At 32.6% G+C, this 19804-nt stretch overlaps 1 protein-coding gene across 1 annotated transcript; it reads right to left on the reverse strand.

Annotated features, from left to right (window-relative positions):
- Positions 1-2433: 2433 nt before the first annotated feature.
- Positions 2434-4026, reverse strand: LOC146885502 (uncharacterized). The gene has a single exon (XM_085674955.1). The coding sequence runs from the start codon at positions 4024-4026 to the stop codon at positions 2434-2436; it is 1593 nt and encodes a 530-aa protein (XP_085531081.1).
- Between the last annotated feature and the right edge of the window lie 15778 nt (positions 4027-19804).

The raw sequence follows: 19804 nt of genomic DNA on the forward strand, positions 1-19804 counted from the left end.
ATAGCAGGAAGTCGCCATAGGAGTACTTGCTGCTTTAGCATTATCCATTTCAAATTTTTTAAGTATTTCTTTACAATATTTAGATTGAGATATGAATGTCCCTTCATCCATTTGTTTTATTTGCAAACCAAGGAAGAAGTTTAATTCTCCCATCATTGACATTTCAAACTCACCTTGCATTATGCTTGCAAAACCTTCACATAGAGATTTATCAGTTGATCCAAAAATTATATCATCAACATACACTTGAACCAATAAAATGTGTTTATCTACTCTTTTAATAAACAAAGTTGAGTCTATTTTACCTCTTTCAAAATCATTTTCGAGCAAAAATGTGCTTAAGCGTTCATACCAAGATCTAGGTGCTTGTTTCAAACCGTAAAGTGCCTTTTTCAATTTATAAATATGATTTGGAAATTTGTAATCCTCAAAACCAGGTGGTTGTTCAACGTACACATCTTCTTTGATAAAACCATTTAGGAAAGCACTTTTGAAATCCATTTGATATAATTTAAATTTCATAATAGAGGCATAAGCAAGAAGTAAGCGTATAGCTTCTAACCTTGCAACAGGGGCGTATGTTTCATCATAGTCTATACCTTCTTCTTGTCGATATCCCTTTGCCACAAGCCTAGCTTTGTTCTTAGTAATATTTCCATCTCCATCCATCTTATTTCTGAAAACCCATCTTGTTCCAATCACTTGAAGTGATTTATCTCTTGGAATCAACTCCCATACTTTATTTCTTTCAAATTGATTAAGCTTCTCTTGCATTGCAATGCACCATTGATCATCTTGAAGAGCTTCTTGAACATTTTTTGGTTCAATCTGCGAAACAAAAGCAACATTCATACAAAAATTGTTCATATTTCTAGTGATTACCCCTTTTGAAATATCACTAATGATGTTGTCTAGAGATAGTCCTCTTGGTGACTTCCAGCATTTTTCAAGATCTTTTGATTGATAAGGTGGATTCTCATTTAAATACATCTCATCAAGGGCCTCCTGAATATATTCTTCATCACCTGTAATTTGCTTATTTGACTCAAGAGGGTTCACCTCAAGGTCTACAACTTCATCAAAGACAACATGCATGGATTCTTCAACATTCAAAGTTCTTCGATTAAAGACTCTATATGCTTTACTAGTAAGAGAATATCCTAGAAATATTGCCTCATCAGCTTTAGAATCAAATTTTCCTAAATTTTCTTTTCCATTATTTAAAACAAAACACGTGTATCCAAAAATTTTAAGATGAGCAATATTTGGCTTTCTACCTTTAAATAATTCATAAAGAGTAATTTTTAAAATAGGCCTAATAAGCATTCTATTTAAAACATAACATGCAGTACTCACAGCATCAGCCTAAAAATATTTAGGAACATTATATTCATTTAGCATTGTTCTAGCTAGTTCCTCTAAGGATCTATTTTTCCTCTCTACAACTCCATTCTGTTGAGGTGTCCTAGGTGCAGAGAAATTATGTAAAATTCCATTTTTATCACAAAATTTTTCAAATGACTCATTTTGAAATTCCCCACCATGATCACTTCTTATAATCTTAATTTTCAAATCTTTTTCATTTTGAACTAATTTTGCAAATTTTTTAAATGCTTTAAAGGCTTCACTTTTTAAGGTAAGAAAGAAGGTCCAAGTAAACCTAGAGTAGTCATCCACAATAACAAGAGCATAATAATTTCCTCCATAACTCTTAATCCTAGAGGGACCAAATAAATCCATATGCAACAGCTCTAAAGGCTTTGAAGTAGATAAAATATTTTTTGAATGAAAGGATGATCTTACTTGTTTTCCCTTTTGACAAGCAGCACATATTTTATCTTTTTCAAATTTTATTTTTGGTAAACCGATCACTAATTCCTTAGACATCAACTTATTCAACTGTTTCATGTGAATATGAGCAGCCCTTTTATGCCACAACCAAGGATTTTCTTCTTTTGCAACTAGACATGTTATATCACTAGATGATGCACAATCAAGATCAATTAAATAGATATTGTTGTGTCTCATACCTTTCAAAGCAATTTCATTAGAATCCTTTTGGTGGATAGTGCAGTAATCACTTTCAAAAATAACTTTGAGACCTTTGTCGCATAGTTGACTAATACTGAGAAGATTGTGCTTTAGTCCTTCTACAAGTAGCACATCCTTGATCTCCGAGGTATCCCCTCCACCAACATCTCCAATTCCAATTATTTTCCCTTTGTTGTTATCTCCATATGTAACAAATCCTTGATCCTTTCTTTTGAGATTCTTGATCTTCCTTTTATCACTCGTCATGTGTCTTGAGCATCCATTGTCAAAGTACCACAATGATTTTCTAGCTTTGGAAGTTAACTACAAAATAAGAAAAAAATAATTTCTTTAGGTCCCCATTAACTTTATTGGGTCCTTGGGGTTAGAGAGATATAAGAATTATCTAGCAATAGGCATCCAAGTATACTTCCCATTTGGAACATCATAGTGTTTAATATTGCATTTATTTGATGTATGCCCCTTTTTCATGCAATAAAAACAAGTAGCTAAACAAGTATTTCTATAGTGAGCAGTTCCTTTTTCTACCCACACTCTGCGAGTCCTTTTATTTTTAGGAACATATTTATTTCTACTTAGATTCTTCTTTTCAAAAGCATGTTTTTCAAAAGATTTATTTTCTAAAGCATCTTTAAATTGTTTTTCTAAAATCATTAACTCAAACATATAGCTTTTGCAAGATTCACATTCAACTTCCTCAATCTCTCTATTTTCTAAACTTAAGATTTTATTTTTCAAAACATTTTCTTTTTCTAGAGATTTTTCAAGATTGTCTTGTAATTCTTTAAAATCCTTTTTTAATTTTTTGTGAGCAATATCTAATTTAGTGGATTTAGCAAGCAATTCTTGAAAAGCATCATAAAGAGAATCATAATCATTTTCATTGTCAGAGGAGCTTACCTCACTGTCAAAGTGATCACTATTGGCCATTAAGCAAAAGTTTGCTTCTTCCTCATCGGATCCTTCAGAGTTGGATGAACTTGAGGCATTATCTTCCCATGCTATGTATGCCTTTTTCTTATAATATTTCTTGCTTTTCTTTTCATCACTCCTTTTTGAATTTGGGCAGTCTGCTTTTACATGACCAATTTCTCCACACCCATAGCATTTAAAGTTTGAGGAGCTTCCTTGATTCTCCTTCTTATTACTCTTGAATTGATTTCTTCCTTTGGACTTCATGAACTTTGTGAACTTCTTTATCATAAGACTGAGATTCTCATCATCATCAGAATCTTCTTCCTCTTTTTGCTTTTTGCCTTTGACAACCTCGGTTTTGAATGCAATATTTTTCTTTCTTCCTTGATCTTCTTCATCATTCAATCTTCCCAGCTCAAGCTCGTGCTCTCTCAGTTTTCCAAATAGAGCAGCCATGGTCATTGTTGCAAGATTCTGTGACTCCGTGATAGCCGTCACCTTTGGCTGCCAAACCCTATTCAAAGATTTAAGAATTTTTATGTTAAGTTCATCAGTATCAAATGTTTTACCTAACCCATTGAGATGGTTGACAATGTGTGTGAACCGCTTCTGCACATCGTAGATGGTTTCTCCTTGCTGCATTCGAAACATCTCATATTCTTGTATCAATGAGTTCTTTCTAGCCCGTTTAACATCGTCAGTTCCTTCATGAGTCACTCGAAGGATTTCCCACATCTCGCGTGCACTGGTGCAGATAGAAATTCTGTAGAATTCATCAAGAGTTAGAGCAGATGATATAATGTTTCTGGCTTTAACGTCATATTGAGCTCGCCTGTTTTCATCAGCAGTCCATTGAGAAAAAGACTTTGGTTCCTGCACTTCATTAACAACGTTAACAGGCACAAATGGTCCATTCAAAACAGCATCCCAAATACCCCTATCAACTGATTCTAAAAATATTTGCATTCTGACTTTCCAAAAAGGATAGTTTTCACTTGTGAAAAGTGGAGGTCTATTGATAGACGCACCTTCAGCAAAAGTTTGATTTGACCCTACCATTTTCGAAAAAATTTGAATGACTATCAAAGCAAGCTCTGATACCAATTGTTGGTATCACGCAGCGGAATGACTAAACAATGGTCAAAAATCAAGAGGGGGAGTGAATTGGATTTTTAAAATTCTTGACAGGTTTTAAAATTTTTTCTCAAAACTTAATTAATTAACTTAAAGTAATAGTTACTTTAAATGCAAGTGCAGATAAATAAGGAGTTTAAGGGAAGAAGATGCACACTGATATTTATACTGGTTCGGATCAAAAGACCCTACGTCTAGTTGTTAATCTCTTAAACAAGGAGATTAACTCAATCACTATAATAATCAAAATTACAACAGATTATATGAGAGAAAAGATTAGAAAACACCTCTCTTGAACAACCACAAGAGATGAACAAAACTCCCCCTGAATCTCACAGAGGATGACCAGCTTTCCTAGCAACAGCAGAACACTCAATCTTCTAAAAACTCACTTAGAAAAAGTTATCGCTCACTCACACTAGGTTTTTCAAGCTTTCTTTAAGAATCTCACAGAGCAACACTTTGCAGTCACAGCCAAAGAACTCTGAATCTTAAAAAGGTATTTCTGAAGTTGAACTGCAGTTCCTTAAATAGAGTTTTCGAAAATTAGGTTAAGAATTGAGCCGTTATGTTCCAACTGCCAAGGATAATCGATTATCACTAAGGATAATCGATTATTCCAGTAGGTTTTCGAAATTTAAGTTAAAAACTGAATCTTTATGTTCCAACTGCCAAGGATAATCGATTATCACTGAGGATAATCGATTATTCCAGTAGGTTTCCTGAAAAGCAAATTTTGAACAGGATAATCGATTATTTCAAGAGATAATCGATTATTCTAGTAGGTTTTCGAAAAATACAAGTTCTGCACAGATAATCGATTATCAATAGTGATAATCGATTATCACTGTAGTTTTTCTAAAAATAAGAAACCTTCTAGAAAGATGAATGCCATGCTGCTGATTCTAAGTTTAATTAAACTATTCTATAATACACTTATTTTATTTTACAAGATAACATTTGCATAATTGAACACTTTGTCTTCATTAGTGCTTTGATCATCATTCAAAATCACTCGACTTCCTTCTTTTTGCCAACAACGGATATCATCAAATTAGAGTAAAAGCAGAAGACATACAAAAAACTGCTTTCAGAACTAGGTATGGTCATTATGAATATCAAGTAATGCCTTTTGGTGTGACCAATGCTCCTGCAATATTCATGGATTACATGAATAGAATCTTCCATCCATTTTTAGATCAATTTGTGGTTGTTTTTATAGATGAGATTCTTATTTATTCTAAAACTCTTGAGGAACATGAAGAACACCTTCGGATTGTCTTGCAAATCTTGAAAGAAAAGAAATTGTATGCTAAATTGTCTAAGTGTGAATTCTGGTTAGAGGAAGTAAAATTCTTAGGACATGTGATTTCTAATAAGGGAGTGTCAGTAGATCCGACTAAAGTAGAAGCAATTTTACAATGGGAACCACCAAAAACAGTGACTGAGATTCGCAGTTTTCTCGGTTTGGCAGGATATTATAGGAGATTCATTGAGGGATTTTCTAAAGTAGCTTTGCCTTTAACCCAACTCACCAAAAAGGGATAACCTTTTGTGTGGAAAGAAAAATGTAAGGAAAGTTTTCAAGAACTCAAGAAAAGATTAACCATTTCTCCTGTTTTAGCATTACCTGATCCTACTGGACACTTTGTTTTATTTTGTGATGCTTCCAAAATGGGATTAGGTTGTGTTCTTATGCAAGATAGAAGGGTAGTGGCATATAGTTCTAGGCAACTAAGAACACATGAGAAAAATTACCCAACCCATGATCTAGAACTAGCTGCCATTGTTTTTGCACTTAAGATATGGAGACATTATGTTTATGGTGGTAAGTTTGAAGTTTTTAGTGATCATAAGAGTCTCAAATACTTGTTTGACCAAAAGGAATTAAATATGAGACAAAGGAGATGGATGGAATTTCTAAAAGACTATGATTTTGAATTACATTACCATCCAGGAAAGGCAAATGTAGTGGCAGATGCTTTAAGCAGAAAATCTTTACATGTCTCTTCACTAATGATTCATGAAATGAATTTATTAGAAAAATTTAGAGACATGAATTTGTCGGTCACCCTCAGCCATGATAAAATGCAACTAAACTCTGTTCAGATCATTAACAATTTACAAAAGCAAATCCATGAGGCACAAGGAAGTGATGAGTTAATTAATAAGAAAAAGAAATTGATAGGTCAAAGGGGTGGGGAGAATTTTGGCATAGATAAAACCGGAACTTTGAGATTTAAAGACAGGATGTGTGTACCCAATAATGAGGAAATTAAGGAAATGATTTTAGAAGACGCACATAAAAGCAAATTAAGCATACATCCGGGCACAACAAAAATGTATCAAGATCTCAAGAAAATGTTTTGGTGGCCCAAAATGAAAAAGGAAGTGGCACAATATGTAGCAAAATGTCTAGTTTGTCAAAAAGCTAAAATAGAACACCAAAAGCCAGTAGGAATGCTACAATCCTTAGATATACCTGAATGGAAATGGGATAGTATAGCAATGGATTTTGTAGTTGGTCTCCCACGAACCATTCAGAAATTTAATTCCATATGGGTTATCGCGGATAGATTAACAAAGTCTGCGCATTTCTTACCCATTAACATTAGGTATTCATTGGAAAAATTGACTGAATTGTACATAAAAGAAATTGTTAGGTTACATGGAGTTCTAATAAGTATTATATCTGATAGGGACCCTAGATTCACTTCAAAATTTTGGGGAAGTTTACATCAAGCCTTAGGTACCAAGCTTCACCTTAGCTCAGCTTATCATCCCCAAACTGATGGACAATCTGAATGAACCATTCAATCTTTGGAAGATTTGCTGAGAGCTTGTGTGTTAGAAAATTCTGATAGTTGGGATCGATACCTGCCTTTGATTGAGTTCACCTATAACAACAGTTTCCATTCCAGCATAGGTATGGCACCTTATGAAGCATTATATGGAAGGAAATGTAGAACACCTTTGTGTTGGTTTAAGACCGGTGAGAATTTAGTATTAGGTCCTGACATGATTCAACAGACAACAGAGAAAATCATAATGATCCGGAACAAATTGAGAGCAACTCAAAGTAGACAGAAAAGTTATGCTGACAAGAAAAGACAACCTCTTGAATTTCAAGAAGGTGATCATGTATTCTTGAAAGTAACACCAATCACTGGAATTGGTAGAGCGATGAAATCAAAGAAACTCACCCCCCGGTTCATTGGTCCTTACCAAATTCTTAGAAAAATAGGTCATGTTGCATATCAAATTTGCTTACCTCCGTTCCTTTCCAACCTTCATAATGTTTTTCATGTGTCTCAATTAAGAAAATATATTTCTGATCCAGCTCATGTGATAAGACCTGATACATTACAATTAAAGAATAACCTTACATTTGACGCAATACCCGTACAGATTATGGACAAGAAGGTCAAGGAATTGAGAGGCAGACATATCCCTCTAGTGAAGGTCATGTGGAATGAAGCTAATGGAGATATTACGTGGGAATTAGAAGAAAAAATAAGAGGAATTTATCCTCATTTATTTTAGTCAATAAAAACAAATTTCGAGGACGAAATTTTTGTAAGTGAAGGAGAATTGTAACATCCAAAGATAAAGTAAAATTATATATATATTTCTACTTTTTAAACCTATTTATTTAAAGAAAAACAAAACAAAACTGACAGTAAGGGTTTTAAATCTGCAAAATTCTATGGGAGCTAAATTACTATGTTGATTTTGAAATTCTTGCAGCACAAGCACAAGTAAAGAATATTTAGTTATGTCGCATTCACGGTGCCTGTAACATCTAAAGATAAAGAAAAATTATATATATATATATATATATATATATATATATATATATATATATATATTATGAATAATAATATATCTATAATTATAATAATTACTAAGTATGTAAATAAGGCAATTATAATTATAGATGATTAATTAACTAATACTATATATATATACTACACGTCTAATAATAGGCACCAATTATTTTAAAGTTTCCACTGATTATAAAGAATTAACATTCTATATGTATATATATAAAATTTTACATAATTATTAATTTGTACTATTACTAAAAAAAACAAAAAAAAAAACAAATGAGCAATAAGGTTGCACAACAACTCTTATCTATTCTGATGTAGCATTTAATGCAGAAAAAAAAAATCAGTAACCAAGCATTCAAAGCCAATCAAACGGGAATAGTATTTACAAACCTAGTTAAAACTAAACTATATGTAATCATTACATTGAGACATATAAATTGGGGTGAGAGGTAAATGGGTGAAAAGTGTGAAAGTAGTGAAACGTGATAAAGGAAACAAAGAGTGTTGGTGAGGTGAATCGAGGTTATTAGGAAATAGGAGGTGGAAGTGCGACAGAGAAAAACAAATATCATCAAAGCTTCAGTACAACCTTGGTATATTTTCCACAATAATTAAGGTAAGGGAAGGAGACATCTATCTTTATCTTTTTACTATGATTATTTTTATCTATTCATAATTATTTTTATCTCCAGTGAGGTGTCCCTAACCTCATTCTAATTTATATTTAGTTCTCATTCCTACTTATTTATTTATATTCATCTTCAGTTATTTATTCAATTTATATTTATTCTCATTTACTTATTTATATTTATCTCCAGTTACGTACTGGTCCTTTTTAGTTATTTATATTTATTTTAATTATACATTGATCCTATCTATTTGTTTATATAATTATATGATTTAATATTGAATTAAAATTTATGATAAATAAAGATTTGATTATTGTAGTTGGAGGTATGACCTTGGGGATTTAAATGAGTTAGTATTACTCAAGATGAGATGTTCTTGAGTTACTTTGTTGGCCATGAGCTCATTTATCCTGACTAGTCACTACAAAATTAATCAATATCTTTATAAAAGTATAATAAAGATCCAGTTTTATAGTATTGGAAGAAATTTCATTTCATTTTATTTGATTATGATATACTGTATTTTTTTGTGATATTTGTCTCACTTCCCTATTTTATGATGGTGTGTGAAAAACAAAATTTTATAACATTATCATAGATGGCTGCTCTGAACACTCCTGATCCCTTCTTTGCTAACATTGTGGCTATTTTTCCGGGAAATGCATGGCAAACCAATGTAGTGAATAATTCTGTAACATTTCAGGGAACGGGAAACTCTACCATTACTTTTCTCTCTGCTCCAAACGTGCCGATTGTCATCGAAGGACAAATCGGAGTTACCTTTTATCTACCCCCAACAGTCCAAGTGAATCCTTTCCATAACCTTTTCCCTCCACCTGTTTGATAAACCGCATATGAGGGGGAAACTGTAAATAAATAACCCTTTTTCCTCTTCTAGTGTAGGAAATATAAAATGTACTAAACAATATGGATATAGGAAGTATATAATATTGTAAATATATATATATATATATATATATATATAAATGTGAATATTTTAAATATAATTATATATTAGTGTATAAATTTTTGCCTCTAAATAATTATAAGTATACTGTAATAAATAAATAAATAGAATTTTTTTTTTATCGTCACAGTGCACATTACGGCCTTGTGCATGTATCTTGTTTCATGAGTATCACTTAGAGACTTGCCCATGTCTCACAATGGCGGCCCCACCATCACACTCACTAGGTAAACCCTCAAAGGGTGGTTTGTGACTCACACCCTTACAATAATTGTCATTGGGTTTATTAAGAGTTATTTTATAAAATAATATATAAGCATAATAATGCATATACATCAACCTAATTATTACCACAATTTATAGTACACCTCCCCATAGGAATGAGACATAAAATTTAATCAAATTATTTGGTGTACTTTAGTCAACAACAACTTTGTTATTACCCTTTGAACTGCATTCCATGGGATCGCTATTCATGTGGAGATGGGTGTCCATTGTTGCGACTAATTTATGGGTTATAATCTCATTCCCCACGGTGACTCAAATATTTTTTGTTGATGCATCAACCCTTTGATAAACAGATCTGCAATATTTCTTTCTAACCTGACAAAGTCAAGAGATACAATATCATGAGTAATTAAGTTTCTAATATATTTGTCTCTCATTCTCATATGTCAATTTCGTTGACATTTTTACTAAAAATTTAAATATAACAATTTAATTGTCAGGATGCATTGAAAAAAAAGAGAATAATTTATGCTTGCATAGTAGATCATGAAAGAACAACAAACTTTTAACATATTTTCATGATAGTGCACCTCCATCCAAGGTTAAAACATAGCTATAACCAATGGTTGTAACCAGAATCAATATCCAATTTATATTAATATATCCTTCCATCATCTCAAGAAATTGGACATATTGCCATAACTAGAAGAAACAAATAATATTATCACTAGATGGCAAAACAATAATAGAGGTATCGCAAACAAATTTAGTTAATTTATCATTTGAAGGAAACATCTCTAAAAATTTATCAATATAAATAACCAAAGTTTTTTTTTCTCATCAAGAGCAATGGCGGACCTTGGTTGGGACAAAAGGGAGCCATGGCTCCCCCAAGCTTTTAATTATATATATATATAATTTATATTATTTTTATTAAGTTATATATATATATATATATATATATATTTTTATTGTTTAAAAAGTAAAATAAAAATTAATTTGATGGATTAATAACTGGATTAAAGAGATTAAGGTTTTATATCTGGTTATAAGGTTTATCCACAACAAATCATAAAAAGGTATGAAATAAAAGAAAGACAGATTAGGAAAAAGAAATTGGAGAACAAAGATGACAAATATGCATACTCACACGATCTCATGAATAAGTATCCTAATATGATATATCTATGTTAGATTTATGATTCTTCCATTATGATATTTCTCCCAAATTAAGTTTCCCCAAATTAGTATGAACCCTAACTATGATTTTAGGAATTTTTTGTATGAAATTGGCATGAATCCTAATTATATTTTCTCAAATTAGTATAAACCAACATTATAAAATGTTGATATTTTGTATTTTCAACTGCATATAATAAATTAGTTGAATACTCTTGAATTGAAATAAAAATTAGAATACTCATTTATGTGAATTCAACAAATTAAGAAAATTAAAAATTGAAAAGTTTGAATTGCATGATTTAAATAAAGAAAATAATTTTTTTAATTAAAAAAATTATATATAAAACATCTAATTTGGCACCCCTACATATTTTCTTCAAGTTTCGCCACTGATCAAGAGGTATATTAACCTTTACAAGACACCCCCACACTTTGAAATATTTTAAATGTGGTTCTTTTTTCTTTCATAATTCATAAAAAGTTTTATCACAATCTTTTGTGTTCAAAATATAGTAATCAGGATATAAAATTTCACTAATATAATGTTAGGCAAGCTAGAACTTGTAGAATAACATTTACCATATCAAAGTTTTTTTTTTTTCGCTGTATCGTTAGATTAACACTATATGAAGATGTTACTTAATGAATAATATCATGAATTTCACACACACAAAAAAAAAAAAACTCATTTATAGAGACATGTATCATCACTTCTCTATTTAATTAATTTTGCACTTCAAAAGTTGATAATTTGAATGGTCTTTAACCAAACTTCTCAACAATTATAATAATAGCATGTCATATATCAATACTTTCAATATATGTGACAATCAAAGAAGACCTGCTAAATATTTTAATATAAGATAAATATACTTAACTCAAACAAACCATCACAAATATATTATTTACCAATCAAAACACATGTCTAGAAATAATAATACTATTGCACTCAAAAACCACTTCATAACCTTGTTGAGTAGCAAGGAAGTTTTGAATCCAAAAACAGGGAAAACTCCTTTTTTTAAAGAAAAAAACTCTAGAAGACAATTTAATTTTACTTGATCATCTCCTCCATTTCTTATATGAAGATAATATTTTTTATTTTTTTATGTTTTTATCATCACATACATGATCTTAAGCATGATATCAAATAATTCATTTTAATTTCATGTTATAAACACTATTTTTAAATTCATAAATTTGACAATTTATTATCAATCAATTTTCTTTTTCATCTAAATATAAAGATAAAATTCTTTTTCCATAACACAATAGTAGTTTTAGTATGACAAATTATTTTATAATTATTTTCATACAAAACACTTAAAATATATACATGATATAGAATATCTTTATCAATGGTAAGAGTAGACAATATTAAAGCATAAATTAATATAACAACAAAAACATTAGCTATAGACATCACAAAAAATTATTCAATGAGAAGGAATTTCACTTATCCATAATTTCATTTATTGTTACAAATAGGAGTAGAACAATTATACACATCAACTTTTAGGCTTAGTTGAGGCTGATTTAATTATAACCATACCAAACACATTAGTTCATAACAAGTGTTCTTAGTCTTCCCTTTTATATTGTCTTTAATTTTAGAAATGAATACAGATGAGTAATCAAAAATAGAAATAATAAGATTTTTCTTTCTAAGAATGTTAGAAAAATGATTACTCAAATAATACTATTAATAATAAAAATATGAAATAACATAATAATAAATATTAGAGCAATAATAACACTAAGACATATATATATATATATATATATATATATATATATATATATATATATATATATATATATATATATCAATGAATATTAATCAGAGATCAATAATAACAATAAAAAATAAACAAGGAAAGGAGTAGAAACAATTTCTCAAGCAATCACATGTTATTACACAATCCATCAATATATATATATATATATATATATATATATATATATATATATATATATATATATATATATATATATATATATATATATATATATATATCATCCAAGCATGTTATGACTCTCTAAAGCAATACACTAGACTCTGACTCGACTCATCTGGATACATATAATCTGGTCGGATTTAGCAGATGCTTGCACTTGTGGTGGATACCTCTGCTCACCCCCGAGCTATGTGTTACAAGTGTCTCGCTTAGGCGAGACTGTCATTAGGGAAACCCTACGAGACTCGCGGATTCTCGCTTAAGCGAGCCGTTACTCGCCTGGGCGAGAATACCCCTCGCCCAAAAAGAGCTTCTTCGCCTGAGCTACGCATACAGCAACATACCTCAAGCCCCCACGCGTCCTCGCTTAGGCGAGCCTCTCTCGCTTAAGCGAGATGATGTCTCGCTCAAACGAAAGCTCTCCGCTTGAGCTCGAGCTCGAGCGCGAGTTTGGGCCTGTTTCTACAAGTCTCGCCTAGGCGAGGCCGGGTCGCTTGGGCGAGAACGTTTTGGGTCTCGCCACTATTCATCCTACAACAACCATCCAAACACACTCCAAACAGTAGTATACATCCATTCAATATTTCACAATGGCACTACAATCGTACAAATCATAAAAACAGTGGCAAATGTGCAAGAAACAGACTTTAACAAAGATCCCTAGCTTCCCTTACTTGGAATGAGCTAGAATAAGATCTTGACACCGAACAGTGGAACACCACGGCTCTAGAAAAATATTACAGCACTGTAAAAGTGAAGTGGATAGAGTTAAAAGGGTTTATCAGTACAAACCCTAGTTGGACTTACAAAGAGTACATTGAAGGAAGAAGAGCATGGTTAAGATCAACTTACATGGACAGAAGAAAGTTGTATGCACTTGGGAACGAACGGGATCCAAAACTCTAGCAGAGGAAAACGACAACCGCTCTTAGGGTGTGAAGGTTCTGTTTTTCGAAAATGAGCACAAAGTTTAGGGTTAGGGCAGATTAGGTTTGATCTTTCCCCTTTGGACCAGCCCTTAGACCCAAAAGATTGGGGCAGCCTTTAAAATAAAAGGCATAAAAAAATAAATGGGCCTTACAATTGGTATTAGCATTGATAATATTAATATTATTAGTATAATCTAATAATATAAAACAATATTATTTTTTTTAATTAATTTGTTAAAAAACATGTAATTAATTATTAAATTTTTTTATATTATTATTTTTGTTGGAATTGATGCAGCAATATTTCACAACCAAGAGGGGGGGTGAATTGGTATTAACAGCTTTTACCCGGTTTTAGCACTTTGAAATTGTCAAAAAAAACTTTGCTTTTGAATCAATTAAAATGGTATAGTTTGATGCTTAATGTATGGAGCATTTATACTATGACAAAATATAGATAGAAAGAGAAAGCACACAAAAATTTTATACTGGTTCGATTCTTACGAATCTACATCCAGTTCATCTAGCAAACCACAGCTAGATATATTCACTATATCATAAGAATTTCAAGATTTACAAATACAATTGATAAATCTAAATTCTAAGATAAAGGAACATAAATGCAAGGCATCCACACACTTGCACAACACCACAACAGCAAGGCAAACACGCACTTGCAGAGGGCAGAAAAAACCAGAAACAAATTGTTTCAAAACTGTATCAAAACACAAACAAAGCAAAGACTACAAATTGGATTGAATACACCTTTTCAAGATTGAGATCTCTTCATCTTTCCAAGTCAACAATGAATGTGTTTTGATAGAAATCTTCAAAAGGACCTTCCAAGATTTGCTCCAAGAAACTGTTTCGCACTTCTCTTTACTTCTTCTGATTTCCCAGTCCACACCCAGAAAATTGCAGAAACTGTTTTTATATCACAGATGCAAACAGCCACGAACCTAGTCGACTACATTAGTTGGCTAGTCGATTATCGGGGCAACAGAATAACAGATTCAGGATTTTACACACATAGTCGACTACATTAGTTGGCTAGTCGACTATCGAGGCAACAGATTAACAGATTCAGGATTTTATACACATGTCATGTTAACCATTGTCATGCTATGTCATGTTAACCATTGTCATGCTATTATGAACATCATCAAAAACATTTCAAATACATTTAATCAACAACAATTTTTGTTATGGGCCTATTGGTATATATATAATTCATTCTATAATTTAATTAATCATGGTGTAAGAAATCAATCCCACAGATCCCACAAATAAAGGAATTTTATAATACACTAAGACCTCGTAGGAAGTTTTTTTAATTATTTTATTACTTTGTATTTTTATAGTTTGAATAGGTTTTATGCATTTATAAATAATAGGATTGATTATATATATATATATATATATATATATATATATAATTATTGAGAGCTTATGGTTCTATATATAATGTGACATGACATTGGTTTTTATTCTTATATAGTGTTTAATTTTGTCTTCTCTATCCAAGGTGAGACTTTGATTCAATGGTAGTGGTTGTTTTCAATTTTGTTATCTATATAATTTTTTTATTCAAGTTGGTCCCCCTATCCTTTAAAACGATTCAATTTTCTCTACTTCACTTTGAGACCAAATTAGTAAAGTTTATATATTCATGTTAAAATAAATTTTTAGAATTTATGCATCAAATCACTCCCCTAAATATTCAAATTATTATTTTACTTTTTTACAAGTATAAAAATAAAAAATTGAAAATTTCATGAATTGTCATGTGTAGATAGAGTGTTAACGTCAACTTAACAGGAAAGACCATATTGAACCTTTTCAAATAATTGGAAGACTAAATTAAGCAAACAAATAATAAGGGATCAAAATGAACTAAAAAAAATAGAGGACTAAATAAGTAATTATACCTAAATTTTATTGTTATAATTCTATATGGCTCATTCATTCTAAATATTGGTTTAAATTTTTATATTTATGATGAAGGCGTGACCACCTCCTTAGAAGCTCCCTCAAGAAGGATCACTATAAGCATGTCTAGAGGGGAGTATTCTATTCCATCACCTTTATCTTTGTTTTGCATTACTTTAGTTTGAATTCCCTAAGTTGGTTTCTAGTTGACTTATTTTGGTTGACTTGTTAACTTTGATCCAAAGTTGACCTTTGACCAAGATTAGATTAACTTAAACCAACATGCTAATCCTTGTTTGTCTTATTTTGTAGGTAATTAAGAGAAAGTAGAGCATGGCTAGGTGGCACTTGGTGATTGGAGCACTTGGATGAAGTGGAAGAGAGAGAAAAGCAAAAAAAGCATAAAGTAAAAGCAAAAGTAGACTTCTATGCTTTCTATTTTTATTGTTTCTTCTTTCATTTTGCTATTTAAGTGTTGTTATTGCCGTGTGTGTTTAAGCTTGAATCCAACTCTCTTCTTCCTTTCACGAGCTTGAGAAATGAACCTTCACATCTAGATAGCATGCTATCTTAATGTCTAGTGGGAATTTTCAAAAAGCTTTCTTAAACAACTTCACCATATTCATAACTCTAAAAGGAAACAAGATAATCCTTAATCATTTGGTATCTAGAGCCTAGGTTATCTTGAATATGGTGTTTTTCATGTTCTAACCTTGTCTTGTGTAGCTATCTTTGAATGGTCCACATAAAAACAGTGTTGGCAGCAACGTGTGCGTTTTTGAAAAAAATACTGCAGCTAGCTCAGTGGTCCAAAAGTAACGTTCTTTATATCAAAAGAAAGCTCTGTGAGTCTAGTTTCCAACAAAAAAAGGATTAACGCATTTGAAGTTCTGTGGAGAGAGTTATGATCAAATGAGTGAGCAAAGGTCAGAGTTGCCGAGAATACGAAAAACAACGTTTTCAGGTTATGTTGTGGCAATTTTGGCTTCGGCTTTTTGACTCTTTTGCTCCCAAATGTGGTTGGATAACATGTCTTTTGATTCTTAGTCTTTGAGCCTCAAATCCATGAGTTTAAATGCATGATAGCTACATGTTTGTGTCTTTGTGTATGTCATGTTGAGTCTTTAAATGTATATAACTTTTGCTTGAGTCTCTTGTCATATGCTTCTTTGAGTTTTCTTGTTCTTGTTTCTAAGTTTTTGAACTATTGCATGAGATCTATGACTTGTTTTGTTGTATGCTCCTTGAAATTGATTTTGACCTAATTTTAAGGAACTAAGTGTTCAAGACACCCTAAAACATCCTTCTGATCATTTTAAGTACCTAGTTTTGAAAAGAAAAAGTGTTTTCAAGATCAAAAACAGTTTGACCGAGAGCTTTTACAATGCTTGGTGAATCCATTTGGCCATTTTTACTAGGTGTTATGCTACCAAATTTTATACTTGGATTTTGGGTGATATTGGCAAATTAGTTCCATGTTTTGACTTGGTTATGATCTTTCATGGTGTATGCATGATTTGAGGTATAATCTTGGCTTGTTCAAATGCTTTCCATAGAGTCCTTAAAAGTTCTTTTCATTGTTTTAGTCTTGTTCAAGTTTTGTCTTTAAAAACAAGTTTCCTTAGAAGTTAAACTTTCTTGTTTTTTGAGCTTTGTTTGCTTGTCTTTAGGTAATCTTTGTTTTGTCTTAGTAGTTTTCATTTCCTTGTCTTCCTAGAGTGTTGTGGCCGAGCCACTTGTTTGAGCTTTGAAAAGGTTTTCATCTCTTTAAAGGTGTTTTCACTTGTGTGGAAGGTTTTTGAGTGCTAGCCTTGCTTGTGTGCTTTGGGAGTGTGATAAAAAACACTTGGGTGCTTGAGAAGACCACACTTGGTCTCGGGTTTGGAATTGTTTGTTAGCTAACCTCTTCTTTGTCTCGGTTTTTGGTGAGTTTTGGTGTAGGAACATGAATATGGATCCAATCTTGGAGGTAGAGGAAGAGGAGGAGTCGGCCTCACCTTATTCCCCTCCCATGGTGACTCTTATGGCCCAAGAAAGTGAACAAATGACCCTTGCCAACATCTTACATGAGATGGAAGTGAGTAGGAGAGAAACTTTTGACCAATTGAGGGCGGATAGGAGGCAAAGTGAGATCTTTCTACAAGAGCACATCCAAAGACTTGAGCTTAGGGAAGATGAGAGGAGAAGGAGGAGGTCCTCTTCCAAGGACTCTAGCCATGGTGGAAGAAGAAGAAGGCACGACTATGATGGTGGTGGAAGGCGCAATCCAATCCCACAAAGACAACCTCCACCAATCAAGATTCCAAAGTTCAAGGGAGAGAATGATCCAAACCTCTACATGGAGTGGGAGCAAAAAGTGGACCAAATCTTCAATATTCATTTAGTTAGTGATCAAGAACAATTAGATTTAGTAGTTTTAGAATTTGAAGATTATGCCATGACATGGTGGCATCAATTGTGTATGGACAATATTAACCAAGAGCCACTTGCGGCCTCTTGGATGGACATTAAAACTTTGATGCGTGCTAGATTTGTTCCTTCCTACTACAGGAGGGAGACTCTTTTGAAGCTCCAAAGGCTTCAACAAGGGTCTATGTGTGTGAATGAATATTTTAAAATGATGGAGTCCATGCTTCTCAAAGTAGGACTCCAATTTGAAAGTGAAGAAGAAAAGGTAGCTAGATTTGTGAGTGATCTTAGAAGAGAAGTTCAACATGTAGTTGAGTTGTATGAGTATTCCACTCTTGACAAAATTTTACACTTGGCCTTAAAAGTTGAAAGTCAATTAAAAAAGAAACAAGAGGCCAAGAGGAATACTTCATACAATGAATACTACTCTAGAACTTGGAAAGGAAAGGAAAGAAAGGATGAGAAACCACCTTCCAAAGACCACCCACCTAGGACTAATTCGTCTAGAACCTCCCATGAAAGTGCAAACTCTTCTCAAAGTTCAAGAACTAGTTCCATCAAATGTTTTAAGTGTTTGGGCTATGGTCACATTGCTTCAAATTGCCCAATAATGAGGAACATGATCTTGAACCCTAAAGGAGAGGTTGAAAGTGAACATTCTTCTCCCCCCTCCCCTAAAAGTTCTTCCTCCCACATTTCTTCCCAATCTTCAAGTGAGGATGAAATCAAACCTAATGAAGGAGGTTTGTTGGTGGTTAGGCGCATGCTAGGCCAAGTGCCTAAAGAATTTGAAAACCAAAGAAAAAATATTTTTCACTCAAGGTGTCAAATCAACAACAAAACTTGCTCCCTCATAATTGATAGTGGAAGTTGTGTTAATGTGGCTAGCACAAGGGTTGTGGACAAACTTGGCTTGAAAACCATCACTCATGCCAAGCCTTGTAAGCTTTCTTGGCTTAGTGAGAAAGGTGAGATTAAAGTGGACAAACAAGTCCTTATTAACTTCTCCATTGGAAACTACAAAGATGAGGTATTATGTGACTTAGTGCCCATGGAAGCAACCCACATTTTATTAGGAAGGCCATGGCAATTTGATAGGAAATCTTTTCATGATGGTCATGCCAACAAATTTACCTTTAGCTTCCAAGGCAAAAAGATCACATTACTACCTCTTTACCAAGAGAAGTCAATGAGGACCAATTACAAATGATAAAGAAAAGAAAAGAAGAGAAGGCGCAAAAGAAGGCGCAAGGGCATGGCAATGAGTCCAAGAAGAGCATGATCACCCTCAAAGGGGTGAAGAAGGTAATGCTTGCCCAAAAATCCATCTTCCTAGCTTATCCTACTGAATCTTCCCCCTCCTTCCAAAACCCTCACTCTAGATGTCCCTTAGACTTGTCATTAGTCTTAGATGAGTTCAAAGATGTTTTTCAAGAACCTCCAAAGGGTCTCCCACCCATTAGAGGTATAGAACACCAAATTGATTTCATACAAGGCTCATCTTTGCCTAATAGGCCAACCTATCAGACTAGTCCCGAGGAGGCTAAGGAAATTCAAAAACAAGTGAATGAGTTGTTAGAAAAGGGGTGGGTGCAACACAGCATGAGTCCTTGTGCAATGCCCGTGATTCTTGTCCCCA

This window comes from Vigna unguiculata, chromosome 6, assembly GCF_037176805.1.
Source record: "Vigna unguiculata cultivar grain cowpea cultivar isolate G323 ecotype 2 chromosome 6, ASM3717680v1, whole genome shotgun sequence".
In the NCBI taxonomy this organism is placed as follows: domain Eukaryota; kingdom Viridiplantae; phylum Streptophyta; class Magnoliopsida; order Fabales; family Fabaceae; genus Vigna; species Vigna unguiculata.